Raw genomic sequence first — 16,138 nt, 5'->3', positions numbered from 1 at the left:
ATTGTTTGCCTTTGCTCCATGACCTTCTGGTCAGCTATTCTGTGACCTTGTCCTATTTGCACCTTCTGCTTTGTTATCTCTTGCCCCACCCCCGCTTTACTTGCTTATAACCTTTTACATTTCTAATATTTGCTAGTTCTGAAGAAGGGTCGCTGACCTGAAACGTTAACTCTACTTCTCTCTCCACAGATGCTGCCAGACCTGCTGAGTATTTCCAGCATTTCTTGTTTCTATTACACCTTCATCACTTTGCTGATGATCGAGAGTAGTCTGATGGGGCGGTAATTGGCCGGATTGGATTTGTCCTGCTATTTGTGGGCAGGACATAACTCAGCAATTTTCCACATTGTCGGGTAGATGCCAGTGTTGTAGCTGTACTGGAACAGCTTGGCTAGGGGCACAGCTAGTTCTGCAACACAAGTTTTCAGTACAACAGAGAGGATGTTGTCAGGACCCATAGCCTTTGAAGTATCTAGTGTCTTCAGCCATTTCTTGGTATCCTGTGAAGTGAATCAAATTGGCTGAAGACTGGCATTTGTGTTCCTGGGGACCTCAGGAGGAGGCCAAGATGGATCATCCATTCAGCACTTATGACTGAAGATAGTCGCAAATGCTTCAGCCTTTTCTTTTGCACTTATGTGCTGGGCTTCTCCATCATTGAGATTGGGGGATATTTGTGGATCCTCCTCTTCCAGTTAGTTGTTTAATTGTTTTAATTTATAGGCTGCTGTGATGTTATCTGAAAAGGAAGAATGTGCAGGGTTGTGGGGAGAAGGCGGGAGAATGGCATTAGGTGAATTGCTCATTTTGAGAGCTGGTGCAGACATGATGGGCCGAACATGCCCCTGCACTGTAACAAGTTCTGTGATTCTGTATAAAACACATGTTCTGATTTATGAACAGCATGATAAACATTTGAATCTGCCCTCCTAATCCCATGATTTTTCCTTTCAAAGTACTTCATTAGTATTGTAATTTCCAGGAAAACATCAATTTTGTTTCTTCTATATATGCATTTTTCATTTATAGTGCACCTGTAAGTTTGGTTTATAATGCAGATTGTAAATGGTGAGGGTCTTGGGGTCTTTACTTGCGAGCCCATCTTGAGGCTGGGTTTATTTACATTCTAATTTAAACTTAAAACTCTTCCTTCAGTATGGTATGAGAGTGATTTAGCTACCCTCAATGGGTGTGGGTAAATATGCTATCTGTTGTGATATTGGGCCGCACAAGTCAGGAAGAACCTAGATTTGATCCCTGATCTGTGCTGAGTGTTAGGTGTTCATTAATTTAATATTAACATCCCTGGATTAGGAGTACTTGGTGGAGTGTGCATTTGTGAGAAAGGGATCAGGTTTGGATGTAATGCCTTTGTGTTGTATAACCTGCCGTCACTGACCTGAAGAATGGCTTCTTGTGCATGATAGTAGAATACTGCTAGCATGAGCTGCTGCCATCGGGGGAAGGATGAGCCTGGAATTCAATTCCCTCTAAATAACAAATGATCCATTTCCATGATATTGCTTTAACAGATTTAACCTGTTATTGCACAATCAATAGGTTCAATAAGTCTTTAATTGCAACAATAATAACACAACCATTTTTTTTTCCCTTTTGGAGGATGGAGAAGATAGACTCTAAACCTGTTCCTCACAGTTTCCTTCTGCTGCCTATTGGACTTGAATCTGTAACCACCATCCTAACTTACAACAGCAGAATCAGGCCAGACAGACTGACCTTTTCCTTGCTTCAGTTGCTTGTTTTTCTCAAACTGAAAACAAATAGATTAATTAAATTCTTCCTGGGTTTCCATTGACAAATGATAAATAGTGGAAAGTATTTTTAAAATTTCCTTTCTTTTATTTAGTTGGGTTCAAAACCACAGCCTAATGGAAATATATACTTATACTGGGTATAAGGGATCTAATTGAAGTGAGGAGGATATTTTCAGCATTCATCTGAATGGGTATACGAATAGAAAATAAAGTAATTGGTGCAGGAATCAAACTGGTAAAGTTGCTTAGAAGATGAAACCTGTAGTGTAGCTTCTGAAAATTGGGAAATACTTTGTTTCAGTGGGTGACGTTCTTCTCAGGCTGATGTTGAAACATGTTGCTTGGACACGGTAGAATTCCTTTACATTCATGTTTTCGGTCAGTGACATTAAAGCCAATGAAGTGCAAAATTGAGTAGGTGTAAAACAAATGCCCTACCTGTATCTGTGTTCATACCAGGTGGGTTAGGTAAAAATGGGGCTTCCACTTTCAGCACACTACTCAACAAAATGATCAGTGATCAAGTAGATTAATGCAACAGTAATCCAGTGTTTTATCAGTGTAACTGCATTGTTGATGCTTGTTTACTGTAACTTAGCAACTCTATCATTAGCTTAAATTTTTTTTTGCTGCCTCTGGATGGTTCAGAAGGAACCACTCTTCCAGGTAATTGGAGAACATTTTTATCAATTAAACTGTTAAGAATCAGCTAATACTTTTATACAGTTGGTTTGTTTTAAGCCAATGAAATTTGTTGTGTTCACAGGATTGCCGCCACCTGGGCCTCTTCCAGGTAATCATACTTTCAATTACATTTATAAATATAAGAAATGTACTTGGTTACTTTAAAGGATCTACAATTTTAATGGAATAGTTTTATGCCCAGTTATGTTGCACATTTAGCAATGCAGCCCTTTTGCGCAGAAGTTAAGTGGGCAATAATGTTGCCATTTTCGCAAATATTAGCAGCAAGACCACAGAGGGGGTCCCACAATTAGCACTAACTCTGTCAAAAATGTAAGTAGCACTTGGGTCACCTTTTAAATGTCTGGGTTTTCTAACTGGAGAAATTTCACCAGCATTCCAAAGCTGCTGACCAGAACTACATGTGTGCACTTTATTTAAACTCACATGCATAAAGTTCTACTTTCCTGATTTGAGCATGATGTGAGTGGACAGTATAGATATGTTTTCCACTTGCGACACTGCTCCTGATAAGATGTCGAATATCTGACCAGCTTCCATGCTGTTTGAATCTTGTGTATAAAGAAACAAAGCAACTCATTTTAAGACCTAATGTCAGTGCTGAAGTAACAATGAAATTCTGGCAAGTTGCTTTACAGCATTCAGGAACTATGTTCACGTTTCCCTTAACATGATGTGCTGAGGCCACTTTAACACTCTTGTTGATGCCGTAGCTGAGGTCTGCTAACATGACACCGATCGGGGATCAGATATTGAACCTTTTCGGTCTGTATTGCTCAGCCAGTTGCAGGATTAACATTGGGAGCAGGGGAGGGGTTGGGATACATCCATCCAGCGATCTATTGTGTTCTTTCTGTGTGTGATGTAGTGTTACAGATAAGTCAGACCAGAATGTTCGATAATGATGTGCTGCATGCTGATCATCAAAGAATTAATAATCCAATATGTATAAACCAGTGTGCAGTACTGCCAGAGATAACTTTTGTAGTCTTAATGATGACTTGTCTACAGCATAGTTTACTCATGAAATAATATTTCGTAATTTATTCGGATTTATAAAATGAACAGAGCTCTGCTTTCGTTTTGCAGGGTTATTTCCACCGCCAGTTGTGCCCCCTCCAGCATTATTGTTGCCAGGCATGGAAGGGTAAGAAAAAGTGCACCACAGCATGACTTTGACAACTTTGATGGAGTGGAGAGAAACCAGACTGTTACAAAGAAAGAATTGCATTTATATAGCTCCTTTCATGACTACAGGATGTCCCAAAGTACCTCACAACCAGTGAAGTAAACTTGTTCATTGAAATGTGGTCACTTGTACTGTAGGAAGTTCAGATTTTTGAAAGGCCTTAGATAAGGTACTGAATACTAGACTCGTATCTAAGGTCAGAGCATGTGGAGTCAGGGATAAGTAACAGAATGCGTAGCAAGCTGGATACAAAACCGAAAACAGTTGGGGTTAAGGGTAGCTACTCAGACTGGCAAAAGCTAGGAAGCGGTGTTCCGCAGGGATTGGTGCTAGGACTGTTCACAAGACCAATGATTTGGATTCAGCAATTGGAAGTACAATTTCAAAATTTGCTGACGAAACCAAATTGGGAGCTACAGTTAATGCTGAGGAAGAATTCCACAAAATCAAAGACATTAATAAATTTGCAGAATGGATGTGTAATTGGCAAATTAGTTTTAATATAGGCAAGTGTGAGGCAGTGCATTTTGGTAGCAAGAGTAAGGACAGCACATACTGCTTGGATAATAAGAGTCTACATGGAGAGAGGATCAATGGGATTGTGGGGTACAGATACACACATCACTAAAAGTAGTGACATAGGTTTAAAACAAAAAGTAAACCAAACACGGGTTCATTTCTAAAGTTTTAAAATTGAAAGGCAGAGGCGTTTAGTTGTATAGAACCTTGCTTCGATCACACTTGGAGTTCTATACATAGTTCTGGTAATATCTGGAAACCATATTAATCAAAGGGACATAGAAGGACTGGAGAAAGTGCAAAAAGATTTACCAGTATGATGTACTTGCAGGAAAGGCTGAACAGGCTGGGGCTTGTTCCTCAGGAAAAGAAAAGCTGAAGGGTGACCTAATAAAGGGCCTTTAAGATTATGCAAGGTTTTCATAGGGTAGATGTAGTGAAAATATTACCATTTGTGGGGGATTCCAAAACTAGAGATCTTAAATATAGTCATGAATAAATCCAGTGGTGAATTCAGGAGAAACGTCTTAACCCAATGAGTGGTAAGAATGGAGAACTCGCTACCATAAGGAGAAATTGAAAGCAAATAGCTTAAATGCATTTAAGGGGAAACTAGATAAGCGAGAAAGGATTAAATGAAGAGTGGTGAGAGGAAGGTCGTGTGGAGCATAAACAGCGGCATAAACTAGTGGGGCTGACGAGCCTGTTTCTGTGCTGTAGCTTCTATGTAACTGAAATGTGGCGACCAATTTGTGGACTGCAAGATCCCAAAAACTGGAGTGTGATAATGACCAGCCAATCTGTTTAGTAATGTTGGTTGGAGGATAAATATTGATCCCTAAAAAACAATAAATCTAAACTTACGTATAGGTTTAGCAAACATTTGGCTTGGTGAGCAAAGGAGAGAAACAGCAGAGACAGCTGAACAAATGGTGTGTCTTTCTTGGTGACAAAGAAATCCAACACATTTGGAGATTAGTGTAGGGGCAAAGGAGAAGTGAATGGAATGGAGTGGAGTGAGGTGCTCAAAGGAGATGAAGAGCCTAGAGTAGTAAGGAGAATTGATGACGAGTACCACACTAACTGGTGGTTTGGGCAGGGAAGATGGTGGCAAGTGTAGCCAGGCAGGAGGCTTTGGTAAGAAATTCGGTGTCACCACTCATAAGCCAAGTTCCTTGAAATCAATACAGTAACCGGCAATTAGGCTATAGATGATAAGAGCCTCGTTTGCGAATAATTGAACATTCTGGAGAGAAATTAGGGGTGGGGTTATGGGATGCATGCAGGGGCAAGATACTAGAGAGCAAAAATGAGAACTGACATGGCTAGGTGATAGGAAGGAAGGGGACAAGACAAAAAAGGAGAGTGGAATAATGAAAATGTATCCACCAATGGACACAGAAGGAATTTAGGTTATATAGACATGATCAACTAGGCAAGATTAGGGGGTAGTATGGTGGTTAGGTTACTCAAATAGTAATCTAGAGGCCTGGACTAATGATCCAAAGGCAGGTTCAAATCCCACCACGGCAGCTGGAGAATTTAAATTCAATTAATTAAACAAAATCTGAAATAAAAAGCTAGTCTGTGATGGTGACCATGAAACTACTGGGTTGTCTTAGAAACCCTTCTGATTCATTAGTGTCCTTTTAAGGATTGAAATCTGCTGTCCTTACCTGGTGTGGCCTAAGTGACCCCAGGCCCACAGCAATGTGGTTGACTTCTAACTGTCCTCTGAAATGTACTAGCAAGCCACTCAGTTGTATTCAAGAAGGCAGCTTGCCAAAAACTCCCATATCCTGTGAATGAATATGATGATAAACAGGAAAGGGAAGAGGTAATGTGACGAAGTTCAAAGTCTGAGGCCCTGTGGTAGGATAAAGTTGACTTGTACACTGCATGGAATCAGAGTATCCGCAAATCATTGTTCTGAGTTGTGTCAGTTGTGGAGAGAGTTATTAGAAAGGCGTGGTATCAGCTGAAGTGCTAGTCGAGGTTGTCCATTGGAATTAGAGGGCTGATGATGCACAAGCCAGAAATTGTTAATCCTATGTCCAGAAGAGCTGTGCAGTAGTCTCCGATGTTAGAAGTGCACACTACCAGATCTTGTGGACCAGCAGAGGAGCAAGGAGCAGTGGGAGTGAAATCCAAGGAACAAGAATACTGAAGAACAAGAATTGGGGGAAGAGTGCACTATGGGATCAGTGCAGGTACACACATTGGTTTAGTTTAGTTTAGAGATACAGCACTGAAACAGGCCCTTCGGCCCACCGAGTCTGTGCCGACCATCAACCACCCATTTATATTAATCCTACACTAATCCCATATTCCTACCACATCCCCACCTATATATTTCCCTACCACCTACCTATACTAGGGGCAATTTATAATGGCCAATTAACCTATCAACCTGCAAGTCTTTGGCATGTGGGAGGAAACCGGAGCACCCGGAGGAAACCCACGCAGACACAGGGAGAACTTGCAAACTCCACACAGGCAGTACCCAGAATTGAACCCGGGTCCCTGGAGCTGTGAGGCTGCGGTGCTAACCACTGCGCCACTGTGCCGCAGGTAAGGAAGCTAGCTCACGGAATGTTGGGTGACAAGCCTCACACAAGATTGGGAGCTGGTTCAACCCAATCCAGCGAAGAGCGATGGAGGAGTTACGCAGAATGCACGGAGCGGAGGAGTTACGCAGAATGCGTGGAGCAGAGGAGTGTCACCAGAAATAGGAAGCATGCAGATAGCAGCAGAGTAGTGATCATTCAGAAGCACAGGAGCAACATCCAGAGCTGTAGCAGATCAAAGCTAGCCCAGTATAGGGTGAGAACTCCCTGGGGGGGAACAGAAACTGAGCCTGCAGAAGCAAGCCAGGAGTTTGAATTGAGGAAGTAGGCAGAGAATAAAGAGTCAATAGAAAATGGCCTCAAAGATGGAGGTCTCGGTAAAGCCCAAGAGAAGCCAGCAGTGCACTGGTCAACAAGCCAGAAGCCTACTCAGTAGGTAACGGGAACATTCGGGTAATGGGCGTTGTAAACTGGAATGTTACTCTACAATTTGGAATGTCAGAGCAAAGTCAGGGCAGCTGATGCACACAGCACAGTCCTGATGGAAGAGTGGTCCAGGAAATCAAATATGATGGAGTCCTAGCTGTCAGTGAGCCTAGATCAGGGGTTTGCAACCTGCATGCGTATCATTAATGATTCGTGTGGCTCTTGACCTTATTCGATTGAACCTATTTTAATGGTAATTGAGTGATTTGTTTTGTTTTTTTTAAACCTTGTATTCACATTGTACTTGTGAGAAAGTATCGTTCATTTAACAACTTTTTTGTAAAAAACCCTTAAAGTGTTGTTGAAATGTCTGTCCTGTTTTTTGTTATTACTGGCATTTGAGTACCAGTATTGCATTTTTGACTAAATTTTAAAAATGGCTCTTCTCATTATAAACATTGCTGACCTCTGGCCTAGATAAAAGCACAGAACTGGGTTGGGCAATATGCTTTTGTCTGGGTATCTTTAATTTGCATGCTTGTAGTTTGAGCTAAAATAGGCATTCTGTTAGCAGCAGGGATTCTTGAGCAGTGGGGGAGCAGAAAGGAGGGAAGGACAGCAATGGGTAACCAGGAACTAGGTAGGGAGCTGAGTGCCATTTGGTTCTCCGGTAGGGAGCTGCGTGCCATTTGGTTCTCCAGAGACAGAACATTAAGGGGTGAAATTTGTGGTTTTAAAAAAAGTCTCTTTCATCTTGGACTTCCTGAACGGGGAGCGTTTTACTGTGTTTGGAAGGGGCCCAGGAATAGAAATGGGGTGTTGATCACTTGAATTTAACTATTTACATGTCTGGGGTGAAGTATCTGTCCTCTGTAACTGATGGCAGCACTTTGATCTGGCATTTGCTATATCCAAGAATGCCAGTACTGATGATCTACAGAGCTTTTAAAATTATTTCCGATCACAAGAAATTAATGTATAGAAAACAGTTTAAATTTTCTGCATGGAACATGGGCGTTCAGAAAAAAATTCTGTAAATCTGCATTGTCAAAGTTACATGTGGGGAAAATTTAAGTGTAAATTTGGATCTCCACTCTTGTAGTACGACTCAAGTCACTGTAATGTCTCAAATTTACAAAATTTGCCAAATAGATCACTCGTCACTTTCACAATGTTAGTTTTTTGCTTATGCTGTAAGGTATGTTACAAGATGCCTTACTGATAGGTCAATCTCTCTTGCATTTCCAATTCTATTTTACTTTGCGAGAAATGGGGAAAAGTAATAATTTAGAGATACTGTTTTCCTAATATGTAAATATTATTTCTTGTGCCTAATAAATAATTTCTGACTCTTCTAGTGGTCCGCCTCCAGGTTATGACAACAGACCACCACCTCTATTTCCCTATAGTCCTGCAGGTAATTGTTAATAAGTTATACTGGAAATATCTTTTTTTAATCTAAGTATGACATCCATTAGCAATACAATCTAACTAGAATCGCCAGTAACATGGTTCCATGGTTGCTGAACACCCTCTGGTACCTCGCACAAGTGGTCATTCTACATATGTGCGTGGATGGTGAGTGTTGGCAGGCTGTATAACTGAGAGACATATGTGTAGGAGGGAGGGTTTTGGTTTCCTGGATAATTGGGGCTCTTTCTGGGGTAGGTGGGACCTCTACAAACAGGATGGTCTTCACCTGAACCAGAGGGGTACCAATATCCTGGGGGGGGAGATTTGCTAGTGCTCTTCGAGGGGGTTTAAACTAATTCAGCAGGGGGATGGGAACCAAAATTGTAGTTCCAGTGTGCAGGATGTTGAGAGTAGTGAGGTCAAGGATAAGGTTATAAGGACACAAGAGAGCACTGGCAAGCAAGAGCTTGGTTTAAAATGTGTCTACTTCAACGCCAGGAGCATCCGGAATAAGGTGGGTGAGCTTGCAGCATGGGTTGGTACCTGGGATCTCGATGTTGTGGCCATTTCAGAGACATGGGTAGAGCAGGGACAGGAATGGATGTTGCGGGTTCCGGGATTTAGATGTTTCACTAAGAACAGAGAAGATGGTAAAAGAGGGGGGGGGTGTGGCATTGTTAATCAAGGAAAGTATTACAGCGGCAGAAAGGACGTTTGAGGACTCGTCTACTGAGGTAGTCTGGGCCGAGGTTAGAAACAGGAGAGGAGAGGTCACCCTGTTGGGAGTTTTCTATAGACCTCCAAATAGTTCCAGAGATGTAGAGGAAAGGATAGCAAAGATGATTCTTGACAGGAGTGAGAGTAACAGGGTAGTGGTTATGGGGGACTTTAACTTTCCAAATATTGACTGGAAATACTATAGTTCAAGTACAAGGACAAGAAATGCTGGGGTCGCTCAGCGGGTCTGGCGGCGTCTGTGGAGGGAGGAGCGGGGTTGGCGTTTCGGGTCAGTGACCCTTCTTCGGAAGAGGGGTCGCTGACCCGAGGCGTTGGCTCTGCTTCTCTTTCCACAGATGCTGCCGGACCTGCTGAGTGATTCCAGCATTTCTTGTTTTTGTTTCAGATTTCCAGCATCCGCAGTATTTTGCTTTTACTATAGTTCGAGTACTTTAGATGGGTCTGTTTTTGTCCCGTGTGTGCAGGAGGGTTTTCTGACACAGTATGTAGACAGGCCAACCAGGGGCGATGCCACATTGGATTTGGTACTGGGTAATGAACCCGGCCAGGTGTTACATTTAGAAGTTGGTGAGCACTTTGGTGATAGTGATCACAATTCGGTTAGGTTTACCTTAGCGATGGGCAGGGACAGGCATATACAGCAGGGCAAGAATTATAGCTGGGGGAAAGGAAATTATGATGCGATTAGGCAAAATTTAGGATGCGTAGGATGGGGAAGGAAACTGCAGGGGATGGGCACAATCGAAATGTGGAGCTTATTCAAGGAGCAGCTACAGCGTGTCCTTGATAAGTATGTACCTGTCAGGCAGGGAGGAAGTTGTCGAGCGAGGGAGCCGTGGTTTACTAAAGAAGTTGAAGAGCTTGTCAAGAGGAAGAAGGCGGCTTATGTTAGGATGAGACGTGAAGGCTCAGTTAGGGCGCTTGAGAGTTACAAGCTAGCCAGGAAGGATCTAAAGGGAGAGCTGAGAAGAGCAAGGAGAGGACACGAGAAGTCATTGGCGGATAGGATCAAAGAAAACCCTAAGGCTTTCTATAGGTATATCAGGAATAAAAGAATGACTAGAGATAGGTTAGGGCCAATCAAGGATAGTAGTGGGAAGTTGTGTGTGGAATCGGAGGAGATAGGGGAAGTGTTAAATGAATATTTTTCGTCAGTATTTACAGTGGAGAAAGAAAATGTTGTCGAGGAGAATACTGAGATACAGACTACTAGGCTAGATGGGATTGAGGTTCACAAGGAGGAGGTGTTAGCAATTTTAGAAAGTGTGAAAATAGATAAGTCCCCTGGGCCAGATGGGATTTATCCTAGGATTCTCTGGGAAGCCAGGGAGGAGATTGCAGAGCCTTTGACCTTGATCTTTATGTCGTCATTGTCGACAGGAATAGTGCCGGAAGACTGGAGGATAGCAAATGTTGTCCCCTTGTTCAAGAAGGGGAGTAGAGACAGTATAGACCTGTGAGCCTTACTTCGGTTGTGGGTAAAATGTTGGAAAAGGTTATAAGAGACAGGATTTATAATCATCTTGAAAAGAATAAGTTCATTAGAGATAGTCAGCACGGTTTTGTGAAGGGTAGGTCGTGCCTCACAAATCTTATTGAGTTTTTTGACAAGGTGACCAAACAGGTGGATGAGGGTAAAGCCGTGGATGTGGTCTATATGGATTTCAGTAAGGCGTTTGATAAAGTTCCCCACGGTAGGCTATTGCAGAAAATACAGAAGTATGGGATTGAAGGTGAATTAGTGCTTTGGATCAGAAATTGGCTAGCTGAAAGAAGACAGAGGGTGGTGGTTGATGGTAAATGTTCATCCTGGAGTATAGTTTCTAGTGGTGTACCGCAAGGATCTGTTTTGGGGCCACTGCAGTTTGTCATTTTTATAAATGACCTGGATGAGGGTGTAGAAGGGTGGGTTAGTAAATTTGCGGATGACACGAAGGTCGGTGGAGTTGTGGATAGTGCCGAAGGATGTTGTAGGTTACAGAGGGACATAGATAGGCTGCAGAGCTGGGCTGAGAGATGGCAAATGGAGTTTAATGCGGAAAAGTGTGAGGTGATTCACTTCGGAAGGAGTAACAGGATTGCAGAGTACTGGGCTAATGGGAAGATTCTTGGTAGTGTAGATGAGCAGAGAGATCTTGGTGTCCAGGTACATAAATCCCTGAAAGTTGCCACCCAGGTTAATAGAGCTGTTAAGAAGGCATATGGTGTGTTAGCTTTTATTAGTAGGGGGATCGAGTTTAGGAGCCACGAGGTCATGCTGCAGCTGTACAGAACTCTGGTGCGGCCGCACCTGGAGTATTGCGTGCAGTTCTGGTCACCGCATTATAGGAAGGATGTGGAAGCTTTGGAAAAGGTGCAGAGGAGATTTACTAGGATGTTGCCTGGTATGGAGAGAAGGTCTTACGAGGAAAGGCTGAGGGACTTGAGGTTGTTTTCGTTAGAGAGAAGGAGGAGAAGAGGCGACTTAATAGAGACATATAAGATAATCAGAGGGTTGGACAGGGTGGATAGTGAGAGCCTTTTTCCTCGGATGGTGATGGCAAACACGAGGGGACATAGCTTTAAGTTGAGGGGTGATAGATATAGGACAGATGTCAGAGGTAGTTTCTTTACACAGAGAGTAGTAGGGGCGTGGAACGCCCTGCCTGCAACAGTAGTAGACTCGCCAACTTTAAGGGCATTTAAGTGGTCATTGGATAGACATATGGATGAAAATGGAATAGTGTAGGTCAGATGGTTTCACAGGTCGGCGCAACATCGAGGGCTGAAGGGCCTGTACTGCGCTGTAATGTTCTATGTTCTATATCACACCTGAGCCTAATCCTGTTTTCACTCAACAAACATGCATGCACACTTCCAGTACAGGCCACTGAATAACAATCAGAAATGGGAACTCCAGTTGATAGGCCACCCCCATTTCCTTATCCAAGAGGTGGTGAGGCCAGTGATGGGGCTCAGTTGCTCTGCTGGTGACAGCTAACTCACCATAGACTAGGGATTGAACCTGGAAGCTTCTGCTTTTATCTTTCAGTTCTACATAATGTTTACTTTAACTATTAAGATTGGGTATTTTTTTCAATGCATTTTATGCAAATTTGAATTGATTTATTGAAATCGAATTAAATATTGGAGGCAATGGAAAGTGAATCATTAACTGGACTCTGTAAACGATAGCAAAAAGTGAAGGACAAAATGTCAATTACGTACAGGTTCCAATAATAGTAAATGTTAAGTGTCATACTTTGGGCATCACAGATCAAATTTGTTCATTGCAATGAGTTTATTCTGACATCGGTCCCTTGAAAGAAAAAAAAGGCAGTTGTGTATACAGTCACTGATTATCTACATTCATTATCTGAATATCCAGTTAATTTTTCTGAAGTTTTTTTTGCGACTATCGTGGTTAGGTCGGAAAAGCAGTGGGAATCGAGCTAGTTATGTGACCCTTAGTTATCCATCAATTTCCAATATATTCAAGGAAAATGAGTCCACTTCCATGCTGAGTATGCATATAAATTAAAGGCAGCTGACCCCTGTGGTTAAGTTCTCTCCCGTTATCTCCCAACTTGTCACTCATGAGCTCAAGTATTGTAAAAAAATTATTGCTATAAATGACTCTCCTTCTCCAGTAACAGAAGCGGACTTCTAATCTCCAGCTCACCTCCCTTAACTTTTTTCCCCCAGACTCTGGATTAATTGGTTATCCTGCAATCGCCACGACACACACACCCTGGATGAGCACTGTTGAAAAAAGCACAAACAGCCACTGGGAGTACCAAGTATCTCGGCGAGAAAGAGAGCGAGAACCCGATAGAGATAGAAATCGTGAGCGAGATCGTGGCCCAACACCGACATCTGAATACAACAAGTGAGTGAATGTCATGATTAAAAGAAAAAAAAACTGAAAACTGGAAATACAAAATACAAAAAACATTCGGAAAGGTAGGTAAATGCAAAAGATAGGTGGAGAGGGGAATGTTAGTCAATCCACTTGCCCAGGTTGGATCAAGAGGAGAAATCAGCAGCTGCAACAATGATCAGTGTAACAGGAAGATATTAAGGGGACCTGATCAGGATTTAAATGTAACGTGGTTGACATATTCTATTAAAAACAAATGTTGTTTAGATCCCGCAGAGAGTATGCAGAGTTGAAATGAAAATTGTTGAGAGGACAAGTTGAGGCAAATGGCTCTTTTTGCAATGGTTTCTCTTCCCATTCTCTTACCTCAAATGTCCCCCAAGGATCTATCCTCGGGCCCCCTTTTATTTCTCATGTACATGCTGCCCCTTAGTGACACACAATTAGGGCCCGTGGAATGGGGGGATAACATTTTAGCAGGGATTGAGAATTGATTAACAGACAGAAAACAGATAGGAATAAGCAGGTCATTCTCTGGTTGGCAGGCCGTAACATGTGGGGTACTGCGAGCATCAGTGCTTGCGCCTCAGCTATTTACAATCCAAATCAATGACATAGATGAGGGGACCGAGTGTAATGTATCCAAGTTTGTTGATGATACAAAGTTAGATGGGAAAGTAAGCTGTGAGGAGGACACAAAGAGACTGGAAAAAGATATAGATAGGTTAATTGAATGGTCATGAATGTGGCAGATGGAAAATAATATGAACAAGTATGAAGTTATCCACATCGGTAGGAAAAATGTAAAAGCAGAATTTTTTTTAAATGGTAAGAGACTGGGAAATGTTAGCATTCAGAGGGACCTGAGTGTCCTTGTACACAAATCCCAAAGTTAACCAGCAGGTCTAGCAAGCAGTTAGGAAAGCAAATGGTATGTTAGCCTTTATTCCAAAGAGATTGGAGTATAAGAGTAAAGAAGTCTTACTACAATTATATAGGGCCTCGGTGAGACCATACCAGGGGTCTGTGTACAGTTTTGGTCTCCTTAACTAAGGAAGGATATACTAGCCCTGGAGGGAGTGCAACAAAAGTTCTCTGGACTGATTCCTGGAGTGAGGAGCTTGTCCTATGGGGAGGGACTAGGCCTTTTTTCACTGAGAGTTTATAAAGAGTGAGAGGTGATCTCATTAAAACATGCATAATTCTTAAGCTTGATAATGTAGATGCTGGGAGGATGTTTCCCCTGGGTGGGGGTTCTAGAACTAGGGGCCATGGTCTCAGAATAAGGGTTCGGCCATTCAGGACTGAGATGAGAAGTTCCTTCACTCAAGCAGGACGGCGCAGTGGTTAGTACCGCAGCCTCACTGCTCCAGTGATCCGGGTTCAATTCCAGGTACTGCCTGTGCGGAGTTTGCAAGTTCTCCCTGTGACTGCGTGGGTTCCCGCCGGGTGCTCCGGTTTCCTCCCACAGCCAAAGACTTGCAGGTAAATTGGCCATTGTAAATTGTCCCTAGTGTAGGTAGGTGGGGATGTGGTAGGGAATATGGGATTAATGTAGGATTAGTATAAATGGGTGGTTGATGGTCGGCACAGACTTGGTGGGCCGAAGGGCCTGTTTCAGTGCTGTATCTCCCTATGACTAAGCAGTTATGAATTTTTTGAATTCTCTAATCCAGACAGTTGTGGATGCTTATTTTCAAATCCTTCTGTGGCCTCACCCTCCCTATCTCTGTAGTTTCCTCCAGCCTTGCAACCCTCCGAGTTATTTGTGCTTCTCCAATTCTGGCCTCTTGAGCATCCTGAAATTTAATCTCTTCACCTTTAGCAGCTGTGCCTTCAGCTGCCAAAGTCCTAAGCTCTGGAATTCCCTCCTTTTAAGATCCTCCTTAAACCCACCTCTGTGGCCAAGCTTTTGGTCTTTGGCCCTAATATCTCCTTGTGTGGTTTGTTGTCCCAATTTTGTTTGATTAACGCTCCTGGAAGCACTGTATAAATGCAAGTTGTTGTTGTTGCTGTTTAAACAAGCAGAAGGCCAAGTGGCCATGGTGGTGAAGACTTGCTTTTTGCATTTCATGGATATATTTCGGTAAAGATTAGATAAGATGAAGTATATAGTCAAAGAAAGATGATAAGTTTGATGTGATAGAACTAAGCCGAAATAATGGGCTGAATCTTAACTCCCAACAACGGGTGGGCTGCGGATCATGTCAGAGGTTCAAATGCAAAAATTCTGGAACGGGTTTTAATAGGCATGGGCGGGAGGCCAATCCATTCCCAGGAAGCTTTGGCCTTGTGAAGCAGGCTTCTTGCCCAAAAGGTCTCCAGCCTGTCGATCAGGCTGCCTGTGGGCTGGAACCCCACAGAAATTTTTTTTAAAGGCACCCTGCTATTAAATTCCGCAGGAATTCAGGAAACCTGTTCTTCCCAGTTTCCCGACCTCTCAACAGCAACCCTGTTCTCTCACCCGTTCAGGACATGCATCCAGGCCAGTCTGTCTTTAAGGACAGTTTCACTTGTAAATGTTGGGGACAAAGTATAAGTGAATAGTGCATGGCAGGAAAATAATGAAATTGAACTAGAGATAGGAGGAAGCTCTCCAGGAGCATTGAACTCAAAAGCAGTCTTGAAAATTGTTTTAGTGCTCAAATGGGGTCTTGATCCAGAGGGTCATAAAAGGAAGATTGAGATAGTTGCTGTTTGATCTCAGGTAGGTTGAGAATTTAGTCAGCAAACAGCTACCAACCAGTATGCAGAAGGGAAATCATTTGAAATATTGTTAAATAATTCTTTTGACTATCATCTTGTTTTATTAGTAACCTGAAGACACACAACTAAAAATAAAGTAAAAGAGCATAATATAACAAAACAATTAAACCAGTACAGTGTTTCTGATTTAAATCTATCCAGCAACATTTCCCTTTGGAGGCCTACTGTTGCAGGCACCTGG

General features: G+C 42.5%; 1 protein-coding gene across 5 annotated transcripts in view; it reads left to right on the top strand.

The window, feature by feature from the left end:
- The window catches only part of LOC137377579 (pre-mRNA 3'-end-processing factor FIP1-like), a 74,113-nt gene that overhangs the window by 54,729 nt on the left and 3,246 nt on the right, over positions 1–16,138 (top strand). For all 5 annotated transcript variants that reach the window (XM_068047352.1, XM_068047349.1, XM_068047351.1 and 2 more), the window contains exons 11-14: positions 2,542–2,568; positions 3,570–3,627; positions 8,540–8,598; positions 13,017–13,200. In XM_068047352.1, the coding sequence (XP_067903453.1) occupies positions 2,542–2,568; positions 3,570–3,627; positions 8,540–8,598; positions 13,017–13,200 (328 nt within the window). The remainder of the gene's footprint in view (positions 1–2,541; positions 2,569–3,569; positions 3,628–8,539; positions 8,599–13,016; positions 13,201–16,138) is intronic.

Source organism: Heterodontus francisci, chromosome 15, assembly GCF_036365525.1.
Source record: "Heterodontus francisci isolate sHetFra1 chromosome 15, sHetFra1.hap1, whole genome shotgun sequence".
NCBI classification, from domain to species: Eukaryota; Metazoa; Chordata; class Chondrichthyes; order Heterodontiformes; family Heterodontidae; genus Heterodontus; species Heterodontus francisci.
The sequence above is the reverse complement of the archived record's forward strand: the minus strand, read 5'-3'. Positions and strand labels throughout refer to the sequence as shown.